The 20,531-nt window shown below is 39.1% G+C and overlaps 1 protein-coding gene across 1 annotated transcript in view; it reads left to right on the forward strand.

Moving 5' to 3' along the window:
* The window catches only part of tmem231 (transmembrane protein 231), a 52,963-nt gene extending 32,959 nt beyond the window's left edge, over positions 1-20,004 (forward strand). Inside the window, exons 3-7 of the mRNA XM_087995771.1 lie at positions 5,504-5,632; positions 16,541-16,684; positions 18,622-18,703; positions 18,808-18,911; positions 19,613-20,004. Coding sequence (XP_087851897.1) covers positions 5,504-5,632; positions 16,541-16,684; positions 18,622-18,703; positions 18,808-18,911; positions 19,613-19,777 — 624 coding nt within the window. The 3' untranslated portion in view covers positions 19,778-20,004. The remainder of the gene's footprint in view (positions 1-5,503; positions 5,633-16,540; positions 16,685-18,621; positions 18,704-18,807; positions 18,912-19,612) is intronic.
* The last annotated feature ends 527 nt before the right edge of the window (positions 20,005-20,531 follow it).

A 20,531-nucleotide genomic window follows, 5' to 3' on the forward strand; every position in this document is an offset into this window, starting at 1 on the left:
AAGTCTATCAGGACTGGGCGTCTTTCCACTCTGAAGCTGCTTCACAGTTTCCTGCACCTCTTGCTCTGATAAAGGGGCATTGAGAAAAGACTCCTGTTTGGGGGCTCCAGATCCTTGAAAAAAGACTCCATCTTGGCTTGCCCCTCCTCACAACCCTCAGATTGGTATAATTTAGAGTAAAATCTCTGGAATGCCACATTAATATTTTTGGAATCACATATTAGGTTCCCAGACCCTTCCCTAATCAATGTAATGGCTTGAGGGGCACTCCTTTTCCTGGCGAGATATGTTAGGTACTTGTCTGGCTTGTCACCATGCTCATATAACCTTTGTTTTGCAGAAGTAATCTCTTTCTTTGCTGTCTGCATGAGCATGGAATTCAATGCAGACCACAGCGCCGTAATCCTCTGTAGCTTGGCCAGTGAGGGCCTGTCAAAGTAAGCTTTCTTGACTGCCTTAAACTGTGCTTTGAGAACCCGTTGCTACTTGTCCTTTTGCTACTTCCTACTGGCAGAGTAGGAAATAACTAACCACTGGCCTAAGCTTTGGCAGTTTCCCAAAGGATGGACAGGCTACTAACTGAGCCTGAGTTAATGTCTGGAAACGCCCTAAATTCCTTAGAAAAGTACTCCACAAACTTTTATTATCCTTAAGAATTAAGGGACCCATTTGCCAGTGCCTCGGGCCAACTATAGCGTCCTTAATCTTAACCAACAGGTCCACTGGAGCATGATCAGAGATGGTACAAGATGCCACCAAGTCCAGGGTTGCCATGGGGGTCAGAAAAAATCAGTCCTAGTGTGACAACTGTATGGATTGGAAAAAATGTAAAATCCCTGCCTAAAGGGTGGAGACTCCTCTCGATGTCCACCAACCCTAACTCCACACAGATGCACTAATTGTTTAATTTGTGCAGACGGTATTGGGCAACCTGTCTAACGTGGAATCCATAAGACAATTAAAACTCCCCCTATAATGATATGCTGGGACTCGAGAATGATCAATTTAGAGAATGCATCTACCAGAAATTTTAAGGGATGGGCCAGAGGGCAATAGACATTTAAAACTCAATTTTTCCCCCGTTTATCAGGGCTTTGAGGATTATAAACCTCCCGTGTGTGTCTTTAACACACTCCAGTAACTTAAATGGGAGATTCCCCCTAACCAATATAGCCACTCCCATACTTATGGTATTAAAAGATGTAAAGTAAACCCGATTAAAGCCATTCTGCTGTTGTTTCAAATGCCCCCTATTATCCAAGTATGTCTCCTATAATAAAGCAATTTCCACATTTTCCTTTATAAGACTCAAAAGTACCTTCTTCCTCTTAATTGGTGAGTGACTCCCCTTGATGTTCCAGGTAAAGAATCATTAGCCATAACCTTCTGCAGTAACATTTAGATTCCAGAGAGGAGGAAGTTGAATTACAAACCACTGAGCCTTAGTGTCACAAGATCCATCGAACATAAAAACTACATAAACTAAACCCACTACAGTTAACAAACTTACAAAACTATCAAAGGTTATATACAACAAAAACCAAAAAAACAAACCAACATATATGACGCCAGTGGTACTGAATAAGGGAGCGCACCCCCTGCCCAAAGGGCATCTACACATCCCAAAACCCAACTTACTGCCACTGCCTAAGATGCAGCCAGGGCATTTAAATGCCTGAACCAGGCATAAACTGTCAGTAAGTAAGCATCTAACCATCACAACCATTTTCCCTCCTCTTAGCTAAAGCTGCACCACAAACACAAGCAGCAAAGAAAAAAAAGTACACCATGAAATAACAATGTGAACAAAGAAATTTTGAAAAGAAAAATGGTAAGTACCCCACCCATCCTTTGGTATAACATAACTTAGAAAGTGAAAGTACACATCCCAACCACCCCTGAACATAGTTTAGATCAGATTACCAATAATAAAAAAAGGAAAAGAAAGCCATGACCGGACTTGCTCTCTTTTTTAAAATGAAAAACAGAAATATACCCAATCAACACTACTACTTGTAAATACTAAATTGTTCAGATTAAGTTAATTTGTCCACAAAGTCTCTTGCCTTCTCCGACGTGTCAAAGAGATGTACAGATGCATCTAAGGTGAATTGTAGCACCACTGGATACCTCAGATGAATCCTGAGCTCCCTCAGTCTTCTCTTGATGCTGTCATAGGATTTTCCTTTGTGGATCACCACTGTGTGGTACCAATGGAAGAACATGATCTTAGAGCCCTTGTAAACTAGGGCCTTCAAATCCTTCCCCTGGATTCTGGAAGCTTCCACAATTCTCTCCTTATCTCTACACTGATGAAACCACACCAAGATAGGACGAGGACATTGGTCCAGTCCTGACCTCTGCGCCGTGATTGGGTGAGTCCTCTCCATCTTCAAGCTTCGCATTCCAGCCTCAAAGTTAAGGAATTTCAGCAACCAGTCCTCAATAAATTCCACCAGCGCTCATCCTCCTTACCATCCGGCAGACCAGTGATCTGAATATTTTTTCTCCTGCCCCTGTTCTTGAGGTCATCAACCTGGTTAAACAAATTACGGATCTGCGTGTCCAGGGCCTCGATCCTATCCTTGGAGGAATCGGTGTCAGCTTGCACCACTGTGACTCTGTGTTCTACCTCATCCGTCCTTTTCTCCAGGTCTCCCAGCTGCTGTTCATGTTCTGCAGCATGATAGAGATTGGGACCAGCTTCTCCTCTATCTGCATGCCCAACATCTCGTGAGATTTTGCAAGCTCCTTCACCAGGACCTTGTAAGAAATTGAATCTGAGGATTCTGCAGCTTGGGCCACAGGCCTGGCCTCGGATGTACCTCCTCTTTTCTTCGGCATTCTCGGACGGCTAAAATCAAGTTAAGTTGCACTCTGACCATTTCCTGGGACTCCACAACCATTCTAGAGTCTCAAGGTATCGCAGTGGTCTGGGTAGGGCGGCTAGGACTTTGTCCCACTTGCAGTGCAGTGTGGAGCTCTGCAACACGATCTTCCTAGATCGCCGCCATCTTGGATCCCCCATCATGGGATTTATTAAAAAGATTTTTAAAAATTATTTTCAATTACTCTCCTTAAAAGTCAACTATGATATAATATTCAAAAATTTCTGGAATCCTGCTTATAAGCATGTATGTTCTCAGTATGTGTGAATGATAAATTTGGAAGGATGGAGTTTGGTGGACTTGTGCAGAATTAAAATAGGGACATTGAGTCAGAGAGATGTACAGCATGGAAACAGACCCTTTAATCCAACTCATCTATGCCGACCAGATATCCTAAATTAATCTAGTCCTATTTGCCAGAACTTTGCCCATAAACCCGCTAAACCCTTCCAGATGCCTTTTAACTGTTGTAATTGTACTAGCCTCCACCACTTCTTCTGGCAGCTCATTTCATACCTGTACCTTTCTTTGTGTGAAAAAGTTGCCCCTTAGGTCCTTTTAAATCTTTCCCCTCTCACTCTATACCAATGCCCTCTAGTTCTGGACTCCTCCACTCCAGGAAAAGACCTTGTCTATTTACCCTACCCATCCCCCTTATGATTTTACAAACCTCTATAAAGTTATCCTTCAGCCTCCGATGCTCTAGGGAAAACAGCCCCAGCCTATTCAGCCTGTCTCTATAGCTCAAGCCCTCCAACCCTGGTAACATCCTTCCTATAGGAGGGAGACCAGAATTGCATGCTATATTCCAAAAGTGGCCTAACCAATGTCTTGTACAACCACAACATGACCTCTCAACCCCTATATTTGATGTTCTGACCAATAAAGGAAAGCACACCAAATGTCTTCTTCACTATCCTATCTATCTGCGACTCCACTTTCAAGGAACTATGAACCTACACTCCAAGGTCTCTTTGTTCATCAATACTCCCCTGGACCTTATTATTAAGTGTGTAAGTCCTGCTCTGATTAGCCTTTCCAAAATGCAGCACCTCACATTTATTTAAATTAAACTCCATCTGCCACTCCTTGGCCATTGACCCATCTGGTTAAGATCCCATTGTAATCTGAGGTAACCTTCACTGTACACTACTCCTCCAATTTTGGTGTCATCTGTAAACTTACTAACTATACCTCCTATGTTCGCATCCGAATCGTTCATATAGATCACGAGAAATAGTGGACCCAGCATTGATCTTTTTGGCACACCACTGGTCACAGGCCTCCAGTCTGAAAAGCAACCCTCCACCACCACCTTCTGTCTTCTACCTTCAAGCCAGTTTTATATCCAAATGGCTAGTTGTCCCCGTATTTCATATGATCTAACCTTGTTAACCAGTCTACCATGAGGAACCTTGTCAAATGCCTTACTGAAGTCCATATAGGTCTGCCCTCATCAATTCTCTTTGTTACTTCTTTCAAGTTCGTGAGACATGATTTCCCACACACAAAGCCATGTTGACTGTGCCTAATCAATCTTTGCCTTTGCAAACACATGTAAATCCTGTTCCTCAGGATTCCCTCCTACAGCTTGCCCACCTCTATAGCCAAGGTCTCTAGTTCCCTGGCTTTTCCTTACTAGCTTTCTTAAATAGTGGCATCACGTTGGCCAATTTCCAGTCTTGGGGCACTTCATCTGTGACTATCAATAATCCAAATATCTCAGCAAGTGGCCCAACAATCATTTCCCTAGCTTCCCACAAAGTTCTAGGGTATACCTGATCAGGTCCTGAGGATTTATCGACCTTTATGCGTTTTAAGACATCCAGCACCACCTCCTCTGTAATATGGATATTTTTCAAGATGTTGCCATCTATTTCCCCACATTCTGTATCTTCCATGTCCTTCTCCACAGTAAATACTCTTGCAAAATACTGGTTGAGTATCTCCCCCATCTCCTGCGGTTCCACACACAGGCTGCCTTGCTGATCTTTGAGGGATCCTATTCCCTCCCTTGTTACTCTTTTGTCCTTAATGTGTTTATGGAATCCCTTTGGATTCTCCTTAACCCTATTTGCCAAAACTATCTCATATCCCCTTTTGCTATCCTGATTTCCCCCTTAAGTATACTCCTACTGCCTTTATACTTTTCTAAGGATTCGTACGATCTCTGCTGTCTATACCTGACATATGCTTCCTTCTTTTTCTTAAACTGATTTTCTCTAGGCATCCACGATTTCATACACCTACTATCCTTGCCTTTCACCCTAACAGGAACATACTGTCTCTGAGTTCTTGTTACGTCATTTTTGAAGGCTTCCCATTTTCCAGTCATCCCTTTACCTGCAAATATCTGCCCCCAAACAACGTTTGCAAGTTTTTGCCTCATCTTGTATAATTTGAAATTTATTACTTGCATTCATTGCCTGCTTCCAATGTTGACATTGAATAGTCATCACAGATTTTGATTATTGTTCTCTCTGACCTCTTAACGTTTTTCAAACAAATAATGTTCTATAAATGCAAGATTTACCTTGGATGTAGTTTTTTTTAATGAATCAAAGCATGCTGTGATAGAAACTATAGCTGTTTTATGTTACATACTCTCTTCTCAGGCTATGGAAGAAGACCAAAATCAGGATGGGAAAATGGATCGTCTGAATTTCCGCCTTGAGCTACCACTCCAAACATCTGAGCAAGTGTACAGTGTACAATTTATTCTGACATTTTCATACCAGCTTTTTGTAAGTATTTCATGTAGTCTTTCATTCTTCCCATTGGAGTGCAGTTAAAGAGGATGCTTCTAATTTTCAAGAAACCTAATCATAGATAATATACTTTTATATTTGTATATATGAACATGCTTTTTTTTAAGAATCATGTTACATTTCTGAATGCATAACTCTTTCAATGAGATAATGTTGCATTTACAATTGTTGACTACATCTGTTTTCAATTTAGAAACAATTATTTTTTGTTTCTATATTGTTGGATTAATTAATTTAGATCATAAGGCCACTTGGGTTGAAAAGGATCTTTCACCCATTGGACTTAATTTTTGCAGTATACCAACTCACTTTACAACTTAGTGTCAGAGAGTCATACAGCACGGAGACAGACCCTTCGGTCCAAACAGTCCATGTTGAACATAATCCCAAACTAAACTAGTCCCACCTGCCTGTTCCTGGCCCTTCAAATTTTCCCTATTCACGTATCTATTCAAATGTCTTTTAAATGTTGTAATTGTACCCACATCCGCCACTTCCTCAGGAAGTTCATTCCACGCATAAATCACTGTCTGTGTAAAACATTTGCCTCTCATGTCTTTTTCAAATCTTAAAAATGTGTCCCCAGTCTTGAAATCCCCCATCCTAGGGAAAAAAATGTTATTAACTCAATCTGTACCTCTTCCTATTTTATAAACTTCCATCATGTCGCCTCTCAACCTCCTACGCTTCAGTTAAAAAAGTCCCAACCTATCCAGCCTTTCTTATAACTCAAACCTTCCAGACCTGACAACATCTTCTGAACCCTTTCCAGTGTGATAATATGTTTCTTGTAACTGGGCAACCAGAACTGGACACAGTATTCCAGAAGTATTCCACAATATTCCACCAATGTCCTGTACAACCTCAACATGACTTCGCAACTCCTGTACTCAAAGGATTGAGCAGTGAAGGAAAGCATGCCCAAACACCTTTTTAATCACTCTGTCTACATGTGATGCAAGCTTCAAAGAATTATGTACCTGCACCCCTAGGATCTGCACCTCTAGGTCCCTCTGTTCTACAACACTAACCAAAACCCTACCATTAATTGTATAAGCCCTACTTTTGTCTGTTATACCAAAGTACACAACCTTGCATTTATCTAGATTGAACTTCATATGCCATTTATCAGCCCATTAACTCATTTGATCAAGATCCCCTTGTAATCTTAGAATACCTTGTTCCCTGTCTACTATATCACCAAGTTTGGTGTCATCCACAAACCTACTAATCATGCCTTCTATATTCTCATCCAAATCATTTATATAAATGACAAACAAAAGAGGACCCAGAACTGATCCTTATGGAATTCTACTGGTCATAGGCATCCAGTCCAAAAAGCAACCTCCACTGTCACTCTCTGTCTCTTGCCACTAAGCCAATTATGTATCCAATTGGCAAGCTCACTCTGAATCTGATGTGACCTAACTTTACTAATTAGTCTACCATGTGGAACTAAAATCCAAATAAACACTGTCTACTGTACTGCCATCATCAATCTTTTTGGTAACTTTCTCAATCAAGTTTGTGAGACACAATTTTCCTTGCACAAAACCATGCCGACTATCCCTAATCAACTTTTGCCTCTCTAAATGACCATAAATCTTATCTTTTTTAATCTCCTACAACAATTTACCCACCACCAAATTCAGGCTCACAGGTCTATAGTTCCCTGGTTTCTCCTTATGACCTTTCTTAAACAAAAGTTCAACATCAGACATCCTCCAGTCATCAGGTATCTCCTCTCTAGTTATAGATGATACAAATATTTCTGCAAGGGGTCTCACAATTTCCTCCCTTATTTTCCACAATGTTCTTGGATACAATAGATCAGATCCCGGAGATTTATCCACCTTTTATCTTCATTAAGAATTCTTGAACTTAGTCTTCTGTAACATGAATGATTTTTTAAAACATCAAAGTTTATTTCTTTGCATTCTGTAGACTCCATTTCTTTCTCCACAGTAAAAACTGATGCGAAATATTCATTTAGTATGTCTCCCATTTCCTGGGGTTCAACACAAGTACGACCTCCTTGATGTTTACGAGCCCCTATCCTCTCTCTAGTTACCTTCTTGCTTTCAAAGTATTTGCAGAATCTTTTTGAATTATCCTTAACCTTATCTGCCAATAATACCTCTTTACTGAAAATTTGTTCTAACTACTGGTCATTCGGTACAAAGAAATGCTTTGTGACAGTTGCATTAATTTCTTCCTTCTTTTGATGCTGGTTAAATCTCTTAGACAAGTACCCTACAGGCTTCTCTTTCCCAATTCATCATTTTGCAATAAGACCAGATCCACTAGCAGCAACTCCCATTTTAAAAGGTTTAATAAAGCTAGGAGAGTCTAACATCAATTCATTCATTCGTATTACCTTCAGCTTCTCCAAAGCTGTTTGGCAGTCTTTTTTGGCCATTTTACTTTTGTCTATTTTAGCAATAAATCTGTAAAAGGTGCCACTACAAAGTTATACCTGATTTTTTTTTAAAACACACAAGCCCATAAATGTTTTTCCATTTAGTTTTAGGAACAGGCAATTCTGTGAAATCCTTCACTTTTGCTGGTCTTGTTGACATGTACCCTTGCTCTACAATGTGTCCCAGTTAGATTACCCTTGCTTTGTGAACTCAGGTTTGGCAATATTTATTAGTAAGCTAGCCATTTGTAGCTACTTAAATACATCTTTTACTTGCTTTACAAGTTGTTCTCAAATGTTACTGTATATTACGATGTAATTTAAATAAGTTGCCCAGTCAGGCACTTTAGCTACAGCTTCACCCATAAGTCTTTGGAATGTAACTGGGGAATTTTTAAACCTGAATAACATGACTTGACTTTGGTGTAACAAAAGCTGAATTCTCTTTCTGATTCTAAAATCATTCTTAGAAAGGGATGAGAGACAAACAACCTACCGATACAATCTTCTTCCCAAGCAATTAGGACCTCAGTTTGTTTTTGGTGTTGCATTTATTTTCTGTAGTCAATGCAGGATATAGTTGACTGATTCAATTTTTAGAAACTAACATCAGTGAATTCCAGAGGTTTAGCCTGTTTTGAATTTTCATTTATACCTGCGATTTGTTTGTTGAGATTTCAATGATAATGCATTATTGGTATTGATTCCACTGCATTGAATAATTCTTTGCTAATATTATGGTTGTACTGAAGTTCCGAAAAGTATACAAGGAGGTTACAAAATATATTGATAGATTAAGTGAGATAGGTTAAGTTAGGAAAGGTGTGGCAAATAAAGTATAATATGGAAAATTGTCTATTTTGACGGGAAACTTTTTTAAATAGCTTATTATCTAAAAGGTGATAGATTGCAGAGCTCTAAGATGAAGGACGTGGGTGTCTTTCTGCGTGAATTACATAAAGTTGGTATGCTGACACAGCAAGTAACAAGAGTTGGTAAAGTGTGTCACTGAAAATAGTGCCAGGATGATAAAGGGTCCTGCCTGAAATATCTACTGCCCTGCTCCTCGGATGCTGCCTTACCTGCTATGCTTTTTCCAGGGCCATACTTCATTGACTCTGACTCTCTAGCATCTGCAGTCCTCACTATCTCCTAACAACAAAGTTAAAAATCACACAACACCAGGTTATAGTCCAACAGTTTTAATTGGAAGCACACTAGCTTTCGGAGCAACGCTCCTTCATCTGGTGATTGTCCTGATGAAGGAGCATCGCTCCAAAAGCTAGTGTGCTTCTAGTTAAACCTGTTGAACTATAACCTGGTGTTGTGTGATTTTTAACTTTGTACACCCCAGTCCAACATCGGCATCTCCAAATCCTAACAACAAGTAATTATGAAAGCTAATAGAATGCTTTCATTTATTGCAAGGAGAATTGAATATAAAAGTAGGGAAGTTATCCTTCAACAATGGTGAGATTGCATGTGGGGTACTGTGCACATATTTAAGAAAGGACATAAATGTGTTGGAAGCAGTGCAGAAGTTTCCTAAATGAATACATAGAATATTAGGTTGCTTGAGAGGAAAGCTTGGACATGCTAGGCTTGTATCTGCTGGCGACTTGATCAAAATATAAAGTTTTGAAGGTCCTGTGGAGAGGACATTTCCCATCATGGGATTATCCAGAACTAGGGGCCATTGATTAAAAATCTGGGCTGCCCATTTAAAATAAATGAGGCAAAGTTTTTTTTTGTTGGTCTCAAATCTTTGGAATGCTCTTCCTTGAAGAGTTGATGGAAGCATAGTCCTTGAATAGTTTTACAGCAGAGGTAGATAGATCCTTATTAAGCAAGGGATTGAAACGTTATCGAGGTAGGCAGGATTGTGGATTTGAGGTTACAATCCGATCAGCCATGATCTTGAGTGCTGAATCAGATCAGTCATGTTCTTATTGAATGGCAGATCAGATCAGTCCTGATCTTATTGAATGGCAGAGCAAGCTTGAGGGACTGAATAACCTTCTCTTGTTCCTGATTTATATTTTTCAATGTGTATCTCTACAGATTTATTCTTATTTCCTAAGTAACCTTATTAGATCTTCCTGTTGGCCTTGCTTTATGTACATGAATAGTGTCAGACTGTCCCAGTCTTTCAATATTGGCTAGCCAGATTGTAGAGGGTTGCTTTGTGAACTATCTATCTCTTCTTCTCCCTCACTCTTACTGTCTCTGCCATTTTGCATTACTCTTAACACTTGACATAATTCCTTTCCTTGCCTTCCTCTCTACAATACTGCTTTAACACATTCATGTGACATAGCATAGAAACATTGACAACAGGAGAAGTAAGTCATTCTGCCCAGTGAGCCCTCATTCCGCATGATCAAGTCTAAATCTCTGTCTCAGTATCATATTGCTGTTCTCTTTTCATATCCCTTGATACCTTAGAAATCTATCTATTTCTTTAGATATATTCACTGACTTCACCTCCAGGGCCTTCTGTGGTAGAAAATTCTACAGATTCACCACTCTCAAATGAAGAAATCTCTCTCATCTCAGCTTATGACTTATCATATAGCTTGAGAACATCATCCCTTGTTCTGGACCTCCTGTATCTCATCTGTCTAACCATGTCAGAAGTTTATACTTTTCAATGATATCATTTTCTCCTGATTCTCTCAGTTCTGATGAAGAATCACTGGACTCAAAACATTAACTCTGCTTTCTTCCCACAGATGCAGCCAGAACAGTTGAATTTCACAAGCAATTTTTATTTTTGTTTAAGATACAAGACCTTTTATGTTTGTTCTATTATTGAGTAAAATCTACACTTCTGTGGCTCCTTGGTACAATGTGACATTCGCACATTCTGTCTCTTCCTTTTGTTTTCTGGTAACAATCAACCCTATCACTAACTGGCAATCCTATTTTCTCATTTACCTTTTGAGTTCATAACTTTTCATGCTACTGAAACCTCCCGCCCAACTATTTATCATAGGTGGAAAACAGAGGCAAAAAGATCACAATGTGTGTGGATCAGTGTCCAAACCAAAAAGCATGGAGGAGTGAGGTGACTTTCTCATAGTCCTTTTTTATAGCTTTTGGTGGTGATATCACATTGCTGTTAACTGCTGCAATCCTCAGGTTGGTAGCCAGTCAGTTGGGTCAAGGCCTTGGCTTCAGTTAGCAGTTGTTTCTTTTTGAGAAGTCTTTAATGTTAATATTACTCCCCCTTATGCAGAGAGAGAGAGGAGAGAAGAGAGAGCTTTTGCTTGCTCACCGGCTTGAGGGTCTGAGTCCCAACATCTTTCTCTTTCTCTCTCTCTCTTCCCCCCCCCCCCCAACACAGACACACTGCCCTCTCAGTTCAGTGACAAACTGCCATTTACAAATAATCCACAAACATGCTGAACAGTATTTTTAAATGATACCTGGTGCTAGCATATTGCATAAAAATATCAAAATCTGGCTTCCAGCAAAATTATATGCTCTTGTGTGAACATTTAAGTGATCACACAGTTCAGCTTTTTCATAGAATCACAGAATCTCTACAATAGGCCATTTGGCCTATCAAGTCCGCACCAACCCTCCGAAAAGCATCACACACACACACACACACACTTTTATCCCTGTAACCCTGTATTTCCCATGGCTAATTCAACTAGTCTGGAATGTGGGAGTAAAAATAGAACAACCAACAGAACCTCACACGGACATGGGGAGAATGTGCAAACTCTATACAGACAGTTGCCTGAGGGTGGAATTGAACCCAGATTCCTGGTGTTGTGAGGCAGTAGTCCTAACCACTGAGCCACTGTGCACCCAAATTTCATCATGTAGTAAAAACAAAGCCTAATACTCCAGACTTCCACTTCCTGGTTTATATTTCCAAATGAACTATATGTAGTCCTTAAATAGTCCAATCAAAGCTGGTGTTTCTTGGATGACCACAGGTGTAAAGGTTAAACTGAAGCAGAAAAAGATTAATGTCTGATTGAGAAATAAGCTAAATATAAACAAAAAGGGAACTGTAATGGGAGTATGTGGGGTGATGTAAATATGAATGGGAAAGTAAAAGTAAACCTGTTTATTTTTGAAAAAGTGAAAAATTACTCAAAGATAGGCTAACTAAGATTCAAAAGGATTTTGTTTTGAAGGCTAAGTGCATTGCTGAAGTACTTAAATAAAAGTATTGCATCTGTCATCACTGTACTCTCACAGTAAAGGAGGTGTTTTTTTTTAAAAGTGTCAACAGGATGCATCCCTGGCTACAGAGAAAAGGATGAAAATTGCAAAGGTTCTGGTTACAATTCTACCACATAATTTGAGGCTTGTAAATATTACAGCCCTGTTCAGAAAAGGCAAGATGGACTGCTGACAACTGCTGACAAGATTGTTGACATGCAGAGATATAGAGGCATTAATCCAGAACCAAATCCATGACACTTGGAGAAAATATGGGTTAATAAATGACAGACAGCAAATTTGTTCTCACTGAATTTTATTTGATTACCTAGGTTGGGTTCTCTGAATATTGGCGAGAGTGCCTAAGTGTAATGTGGTTGTTTTATAAAAAGTAGATTTGGAACATGTGTTGAAGAAGTACCATATAATAGACTTGTTAGCAAGATGATGACCATCGGACCCTCGAACTCAGCACCACCTTCCTAACCTGCAATCTTCTTCCTGACCTCTCTGCCCCCATCCCTACTCCGGCCTATGACCCTCACCTTAACCTCCTTCCACCTATCGCATTTTCAACGCCCCTGCCCCAAGTCCCTCCTCCCTTTCTTTTATCTTAGCCTGCTGGCACACTTTCCTCATTCCTGAAGAAGGGCTCATGCCCGAAACGTCGATTCTCCTGCTCCTTGGATGCTGCCTGACCTGCTGCGCTTTTCCAGCAACACATTTTCAGCTCTGATCTCCAGCATCTGCAGTCCTCACTTTCTCCTCCATGGGATTTAAAGAATACATGTACACAAAATGTATCAGTTTTAACAACTGTCTCTACTTCTACCAACCAAGTAATTGTAAAGCTAAGCATTTTTCAGGTAGAAATTCTGCTTAACACAAGATGTTGTTGGTAAAGAAGGTCTAACGCTGGTGAAATTACCTTAACTTAAAAAAAGGCACACCCTTAACAGATGCAAAGCACAACTGGTCCACATCACAATCATAAATCTGTTTACTTAATGCGATATGTAAGTTCTAAAGTTGCTCTATTATTTGGGTGGTGGACAGTTGTTATGCATTGCCTGCCTTTTGAAGGACCTGCCTAATTTTCAGTTAATCAATATTCTGTTGAGTATAATGTTAGAAGTGTTTAACAATAGCTGGTAAACTGCTCTGTCAAGCAGTGAGGCTTAAAATTATACATTATTTTATTATCTGTAGAAGAAGAGATATATCAAGCCGACTATACATGTTTAAATGTTTATCCACCATGAGTAAAATAACAAACCATTGGCAGGATTTTTAGTGCTGGAGAAGGTGGAACCAGACAGGAGTGAGGTACAAATGCAGATCCTTAAACGGCGTGTTGGTTCTCCAGTGCAACCCTGTCTTCCCATCAATGTGAAAGGGGCTTCAGAATATTTATGCTGGCAAGTACTTGATCACTTGAAGGATGATAGCATTCAAGGCTATGGGCAAAGGTGCTGGAAAATGGGGCTAGAGTAGATAGGTGCTGATGGCTGGCCTGGACATGATGTACCAAAGGCCTCTTTCTGTACTGTAAAACTCTATGGTTGTATGAACTTGTCTAATATAGGTTGAGGCCAAAATAGCCTCTTTAAGAAACTACCTCAAATATTCTATGAACTCATCCAGGCCATACTGCCAAACTGATTTTTCTAGTTTACATTGAGATTAAAGTCATCCATGATTATTGCCAGCCCTTTGTCCCAAGCACCTAATGTTTCCTTCTTGTAAACTTTGTCCCACTTTGTAGTTGCAGTCCCTGAGTGACTTATTTTCCCTGCTATTCTTAATTTCTATTCAAACGGATTGCATATCCTGATCGCCTGAGCCAAGATAATCTCTATTGCACAAATACCATCCTGAATTAAGTGCTAGCTCTCCACATTTATCTAACTTACTATTTCACTTCAATGTTTTATGTCCCTCAGTATTTAGGACCCAATCCTGAAACCAGATTTCTGCAATGGCTATAACATTGTACTTATTTATTTCAACATGCACCATCAATTTGTTTACTTTGTTATACATGTTATACACAGAGCCATTAGATTAGATTACTTACATTAGATTACTTACAGTGTGGAAACAGGCCCTTCGGCCCAACAAGTCCACACCAACCCTCCGAAGAGCAACCCACCCAGACCCATTCCACTACATTTACCCCTTCACCTAACACTATGGGCAATTTAGCATGGCCAATTCACCAGACCTGCACATCTTTGGACTTTGGGAGGAAACCGGAGCACCTGGAGGAAACCCATGCAGACACGGGGAGAATGTGCAAACTCCACACAGACAGGTGCCCGAGGTGGGAATTGAACCTGGGTCTCTGGCGCTGTGAGGCAGCAATGCTGACCACTGTGCCACCAGGCCGCCCCATTAGTTTAGCATTTTGTTATCTCTAATGTCTAATCTTTTTTAATTGATGCATAGCTGAGATTCTGTTTACTGTCTGCTTCTTCTTGAAATTCTCTATCATTTTCCATATGACTATTTTGGTGGCAAAGATGGCAGCGTGCACTTGTGCAGATGTCATAGGTGATGCTCGTCTCCATGACATAGCCTTTTTCACTAGCTGTGATGATGCTGCTCCTACCAAGGTTAGGTGTCCTTGGTTTGTTTTTTTTTCAGGAGGTCATAAAGACACAGGCTCCGAAATGTCTAGGGTTGATCAACTTGTAGAAGCTTTTAAGTTTTAAAAAAACTTTTTCAATGGAAGGGGAGTGGCCAGTTCTCCCAGTTCAGCTTTTCTCTGGCCTGGTTTGGTTTGGGATTTTAGCAGTCTGGCTGCCAGAGCAAGCAGTCGGTCAGTTTTGAGGCTGCTGGTCCAATTCACAGTTACATGGAAGAAGGTGTTCCATTCTGAATGTCTCTGACATCTCTCCTGTAAGACCCTGTGTTTCATTTTACATTTTATTCCAAGGAGTGTTTATGGTGATTGTCGCAAGTATTTGGAACAGCATCATTAAGTTAGGATAATCTGTTGGGTGTTTGGATAGGTTAAGTTATTCTGTATTCTGTTTTTTGTTTGTCTTTCATTCGGTAATAGAGTCATAGAGATGTACAGCACGGAAACAGACCCTTCGGTCCAATCCGTCCATGCCGACCAGATACCCCAACCTAATCTAGTCCCACTCTTGCCAGTACCCGCCCCATATCCTTCCAAACCCTTCCTATTCATATATCCATCCAGATGCCTTTTACATGTTGCAATTGTATCAGCCTCCACCACTTCCTCTGGCAGCTCATTCCATGCATATACCACCATTTGTGTGAAAAGGTTGCCCCTTAGATCTCTTTTATATCTTTTCCCTCTCACCCTAAACCTATACCCCCACTAGTTCTGGACTCCCCCACCCTAGGGAAAAGACCTTCTCTATTTACCCTATCCATGTCCCTCATAATCTTATAAACCTCTGTAAGGTCAGCCTTTGACACTCTTGCAAATAAATTCTGTTTTGTTTAAAAGTAAGTGGTTGGGCCAGCTACATCCCTCCTGAAATATCCACATTACATCTGCTTAAAGCAACTAGCAAAGTTAGGATCTGGGCTACTTTCTTGAAATGTTTTGAGGGTGTCTGGCCAGGTCCATAACAAGGTGCATTTGCAGATGACCCACCATTTGCCTTTTGGAAAGCTGTGCATAGGTGCAGTGCATAACAATGATCAGACCATGCCATGTGAGTTCTGGGGATTGCCAGTTGTTATTTTGGCTGGGCCGAGGGAGCAGCTGAATGGGGCTGAAAGCAATGGACCAACTCCTCCATTTGGACACAGCCCAGTGTGTCTTATCTTGTACATCAGATAGACTGGACTAGATGAAGGGCTTTTTCCCGAAACATCGATTTTTCTGCTCCTCGGATGCTGCCTGACCTGCTGTGCTTTTCCAGCATCACTCTGATCTGACCTGATGTAGATGATGGACTGGTGACAAAACAGAAGATCAGATTTCAACTCCCATCCCATCCTTCGCAGGATGTAAAGAAGGGCTGCTCAGACCAGTGAAAGTTGGGAAGTAGTGTTTCAATGTCATTCACCATTCTGCCATTCTGTCATTTTGTTGTCACTTGGCACTGCAAATCTATGCAGCCATTGTGTCAACAAGAAGCGCTGTTGCCAACAAATGAGTCATAATTAAAATCTTACATTGGAAATGTGCTGCATTTTCCTTGCATTTGACAATCCTCTCAAAACAGTATTACTTCTAACTCCATGAACTGCACAGTGATGATGCTATTTGCTTAAGTTTTTCATAATGTTGTTTGCAGAGAATGTCAACATTTATAATGCAGTGTATGGCATATACCTACTTCTCATCCTCCATAGCTGGGTCTCAGCTTAGTGTGAATGGTGACTTAAGGCTACATCAACGAGAGCCACTTCGACACAAAGGTCTTGACACACGTTATAATGTAAGTGTAACTCTTTTTTTAAGAGGAGGAACATGGGGTTCCTGCTTTGAAGCTGGTTATGAACACTAATTGTTGCTATGATAATTACAACTAAATTTCAAAATTGTCCCAATTGTAAGTCGCAACATCTGAAAATGTTCACTTGTTGCAGTTTCATGTCTTCATAAAGAGTGTGAAAAATCAACAGTTTAAAATTAATATTTTACTAAGTTGTATTTAATTCATTATGAAATTCCCAATGAAGAAGGTCATATTATGATCTGTACATATGATATGTTGAACATGTAGCAGTTGATGATTTTAATTTGAGGTACACAACCGGATGTCAGTGGGTGAAGTTTGTTAAACAATGGTTCAAACTTACAACAGTAACATTCTGACTTTAGCCTTGTCATCACAAAACTGCAGGTACCAAACGTTGAGGTAGCTTTCCTTTTGGGGAGTGCTGAAAATTGACACAGTTCAATGCAGAACTGGCTAACTGTCAGAACTGAGGATTAGAGTGGCATTCCTATATGCTGAAAAGGAGAATATTGATCTTCAAAGGACTGGACTATGAATAGAAATTTGAGCACAGTAGTCCAAATAGTCTTGCCTAGATTGCTGGTCAAGCCATGTAACACTGCAAAAGCAGGCAAAGATTGCATGGCACACACTAAACCTGATATATGTCAGAATTACACTTTGGATTCTTGTATCTCTTGTAGCATCCAAATTTGTATACTTCAAGTAACCTTCCACCACCAGTTAGGTGCTTATCTCAGGATTTTACTTAGGTTGGTGCTGGATAGAAGCATTCTAAAATGAATTGGTACATGATCTAACCAAAGTTTTTGTGTTGCAAATGTCCTTTGTATACCAGGCACAGGTGCTCACATTCTGCTTTAATAGTAATCTAAGGGAAAAAAAAATTCTGTAGACAGTTAAATGTGATTGGAGAGAATTGTCGGAATTCTTTGGTAGGGTGAATTCAGATGGACCAAACAACTTCCTTTTCTGGACTTAGTCATGTGGTGCGACACAAAGTAACTACATAATTCTGAACCCAATCTCCAAGGATTCCTTTATGAAGATAAATGTGAGAAACAAGAATTTTATACTTTGTGAAGAGTTACTGAGAGGCACATTTTAGATAGTAAATAATTACAAAAAAATCTGCAATGTTATTTCAACAAAATGAGAATATCAGGTGAAAGGAAGATCAAATTAGTATAGACTGCTATAAGGAAGTTCTTCGTTACTAAAAGAAAGTTAATATTTTAGAATACTTCCTTGTGGATCATGAAGTTAAAAATCCTTAGAATCTTTGAAGAAAAAGCAAGTTGGTATATTGTATGTTCTTTGTTGTTTGATGGATCACAATATTAGCCTTGTGATCTTGTTTGCATGTAGACATTTCACTGTGGAGTTATGGTAGGGGCATGGATTTAGGGGCATGGATTTAGGGGCATGTTGATGAGCTACAGTCCATTGACTGAAAGAGATTTATAGATATGTACACAGGCTGAAAAAGTGGAGAGCATTAATAGAGCATGTGCAAAACAGAAGTTGGAATAATTAAATACACTAAATGCCAGAATCTCAAAGTGTAAATACATGTTAGATAGATGTGAACACTTAAGTATCAATAGTGGAATGTTGGAAAATGAAGTAAACATTTAATAGCTCAACCTTAAAATCAATCAGAGGAACCGGATAAATAAATGTCAACTCTAAGGCCTGTCATATTCTGAAGTATGCTAATTAATAATTGGGTATTATTGCAGTGTACAGGATACTGTCGATTACTGCCATGTGCCTGATGATTGATCAATGAGATATCAGTCAGGTAGATGAACAAAGCAGCACAATGATCCTTGGAGACTGCGGTGATTTTACCTTTTACTAGGTAGACAAATAACTCAAAGACTTTTATAGATACCATTTTCATTCCACAGGTTTCAATATTAAATGATAACAGTCCATTTGCTAGTGCCTTTGACCTGGCACAAATCATTTCATCATATCAAGATAGAAATGGTGAGATTTTCATTACTATGTCATTTATATCAATATAAAATATTTCTCATAGAACAATATTTTTTTCTCTAAACCTAATTTGGTCACTAACTGTCTTGTTTTAGTAACAACGATATTCACCAATCAGTATCCTGTGTGGACAGTAGGGAGAGCTGCTGATGCCCCATTTGTCTTTAATGCTGTCATCAGATATCCCGTGGAAGTAATCACATATCCTTTTTAAAATTCAAAATAATGAGTAAAATAGGATTCTGTCACAGACTGTGCTGTACCTTTTGGGGATAGGGTGCAATCATGAAAACAGTGAGCATTTTACCGATCTTTCCTTGGCTCACCATTTGAAATCCCATTTTTTTAAAAAATGAAGTTTTGCCTTGTTTAGTAAGTTGTGATTTGATTTTCAACAGCAATGTAATGATCGAATTTGATGAACAATTGAATTTGACCTGGAAGAGATAATCTAATATTTTTGGAGGGTGGTAAAATGATTAGTTTAATTTTAATTTTAAATGATTCTTTATTAAAAATTTAATTCTACCTTCTATCTTCACCCCATTTGTATATCCCAACCTTCAATTAATGATGTTAGAAAGATTTTTCAAAGCTATTTTATTTTATTGTTTTGCTTCTTTGTTGGTTAGCTGTGGAGATATTTTAATGATAATAGTCCATTGACCTAGCCAGATAATCTTTACTAGGCTGTAAATGCTCTCAGCAAAACAAATCCTGGGTTCGAGAATTAAATTATGAGAATGGGTTTGCATGAAGTTAGTGCATGTTCACTTATGCAGGCAAGATTTAGGATTGATATGTTTAAGTGATTTGAAATGATAAGTGCATTTACATAAAAATATTTTTTCTTGTTGGGGATTAACTTCCTTTTATCTTTTCCTTAATTATGTGCTAATTACTTATCGACCTGGTTTCTGGGAAATGATTAAGATTGCTTGGATTCAATATGTCAGCATTCTCTTCATTTTTCTCTGGGTTTTCAAGAAAATCAAGCTTTTTGTTTTCCAAAATCATGTGTTAACTGCTGTAATGGTGCCACCATATAAACAACATCAATCATAGCCAACTACTAAAGGACTGTTTATAAAACATTACTGAATTTAAAATTACAGCAGCAATTAATATGCAACAACATAAGGTTTGTCAGTACTATACATGATAAGCTCAGTGTTTGTAGTATTTAAGGACTTGAAATATATGATTGGATCCATATTTTGAATAGAGTTATACATAATTGGCCTTAATTACGATTATAAAATATTAACTGCAATAAATATTATGGCAATGTATTCATTTTTATCAATCATTCAATTGTTGTGAACTTGGTAGAGACCAATGAATTGTTAATATGAATTTTTAATCCAAAAAACTCAGGTATTTACTAAAACAATAAAGCTACAAGGTTCATAATTTAAAGCAAAAATTACAATGCAAAATTCAAAGAGCATGACCACTAATAGCTACAGTCTACCTTAGGTAATCAATTGTGTTAACAATGTTAAAGCATACAATTAACATAGTTACCTCAAGCAAGCTTATTAATTTCCTTCTCCATCCATTTGATTTACACAGCTAAAAATTCAAGTCAGAGACTTCTCAGAAATTAAAAGATTAACGACTTGGCATAAATATACTTTGTAAGATTCAGAAGGGCCCAACATTTCTCTGTTTTTCTGCTTAAATTTCAGCAAGATCGTCCCTTTAAAAATTCTTCAACCATTCCATGATTCTGGACCTGATTCAACACAGTAATCTCCAGCATCCTGAGCACAGCCACCTTTGTTCAGCACTCTTCTGGTTCTAATGCTCTTTACTT

This window comes from Chiloscyllium plagiosum, unplaced genomic scaffold, assembly GCF_037043375.1.
Source record: "Chiloscyllium plagiosum isolate Xiang-an unplaced genomic scaffold, Cpla_swu_hap1 HiC_scaffold_17, whole genome shotgun sequence".
Classification (NCBI taxonomy): Eukaryota; Metazoa; Chordata; class Chondrichthyes; order Orectolobiformes; family Hemiscylliidae; genus Chiloscyllium; species Chiloscyllium plagiosum.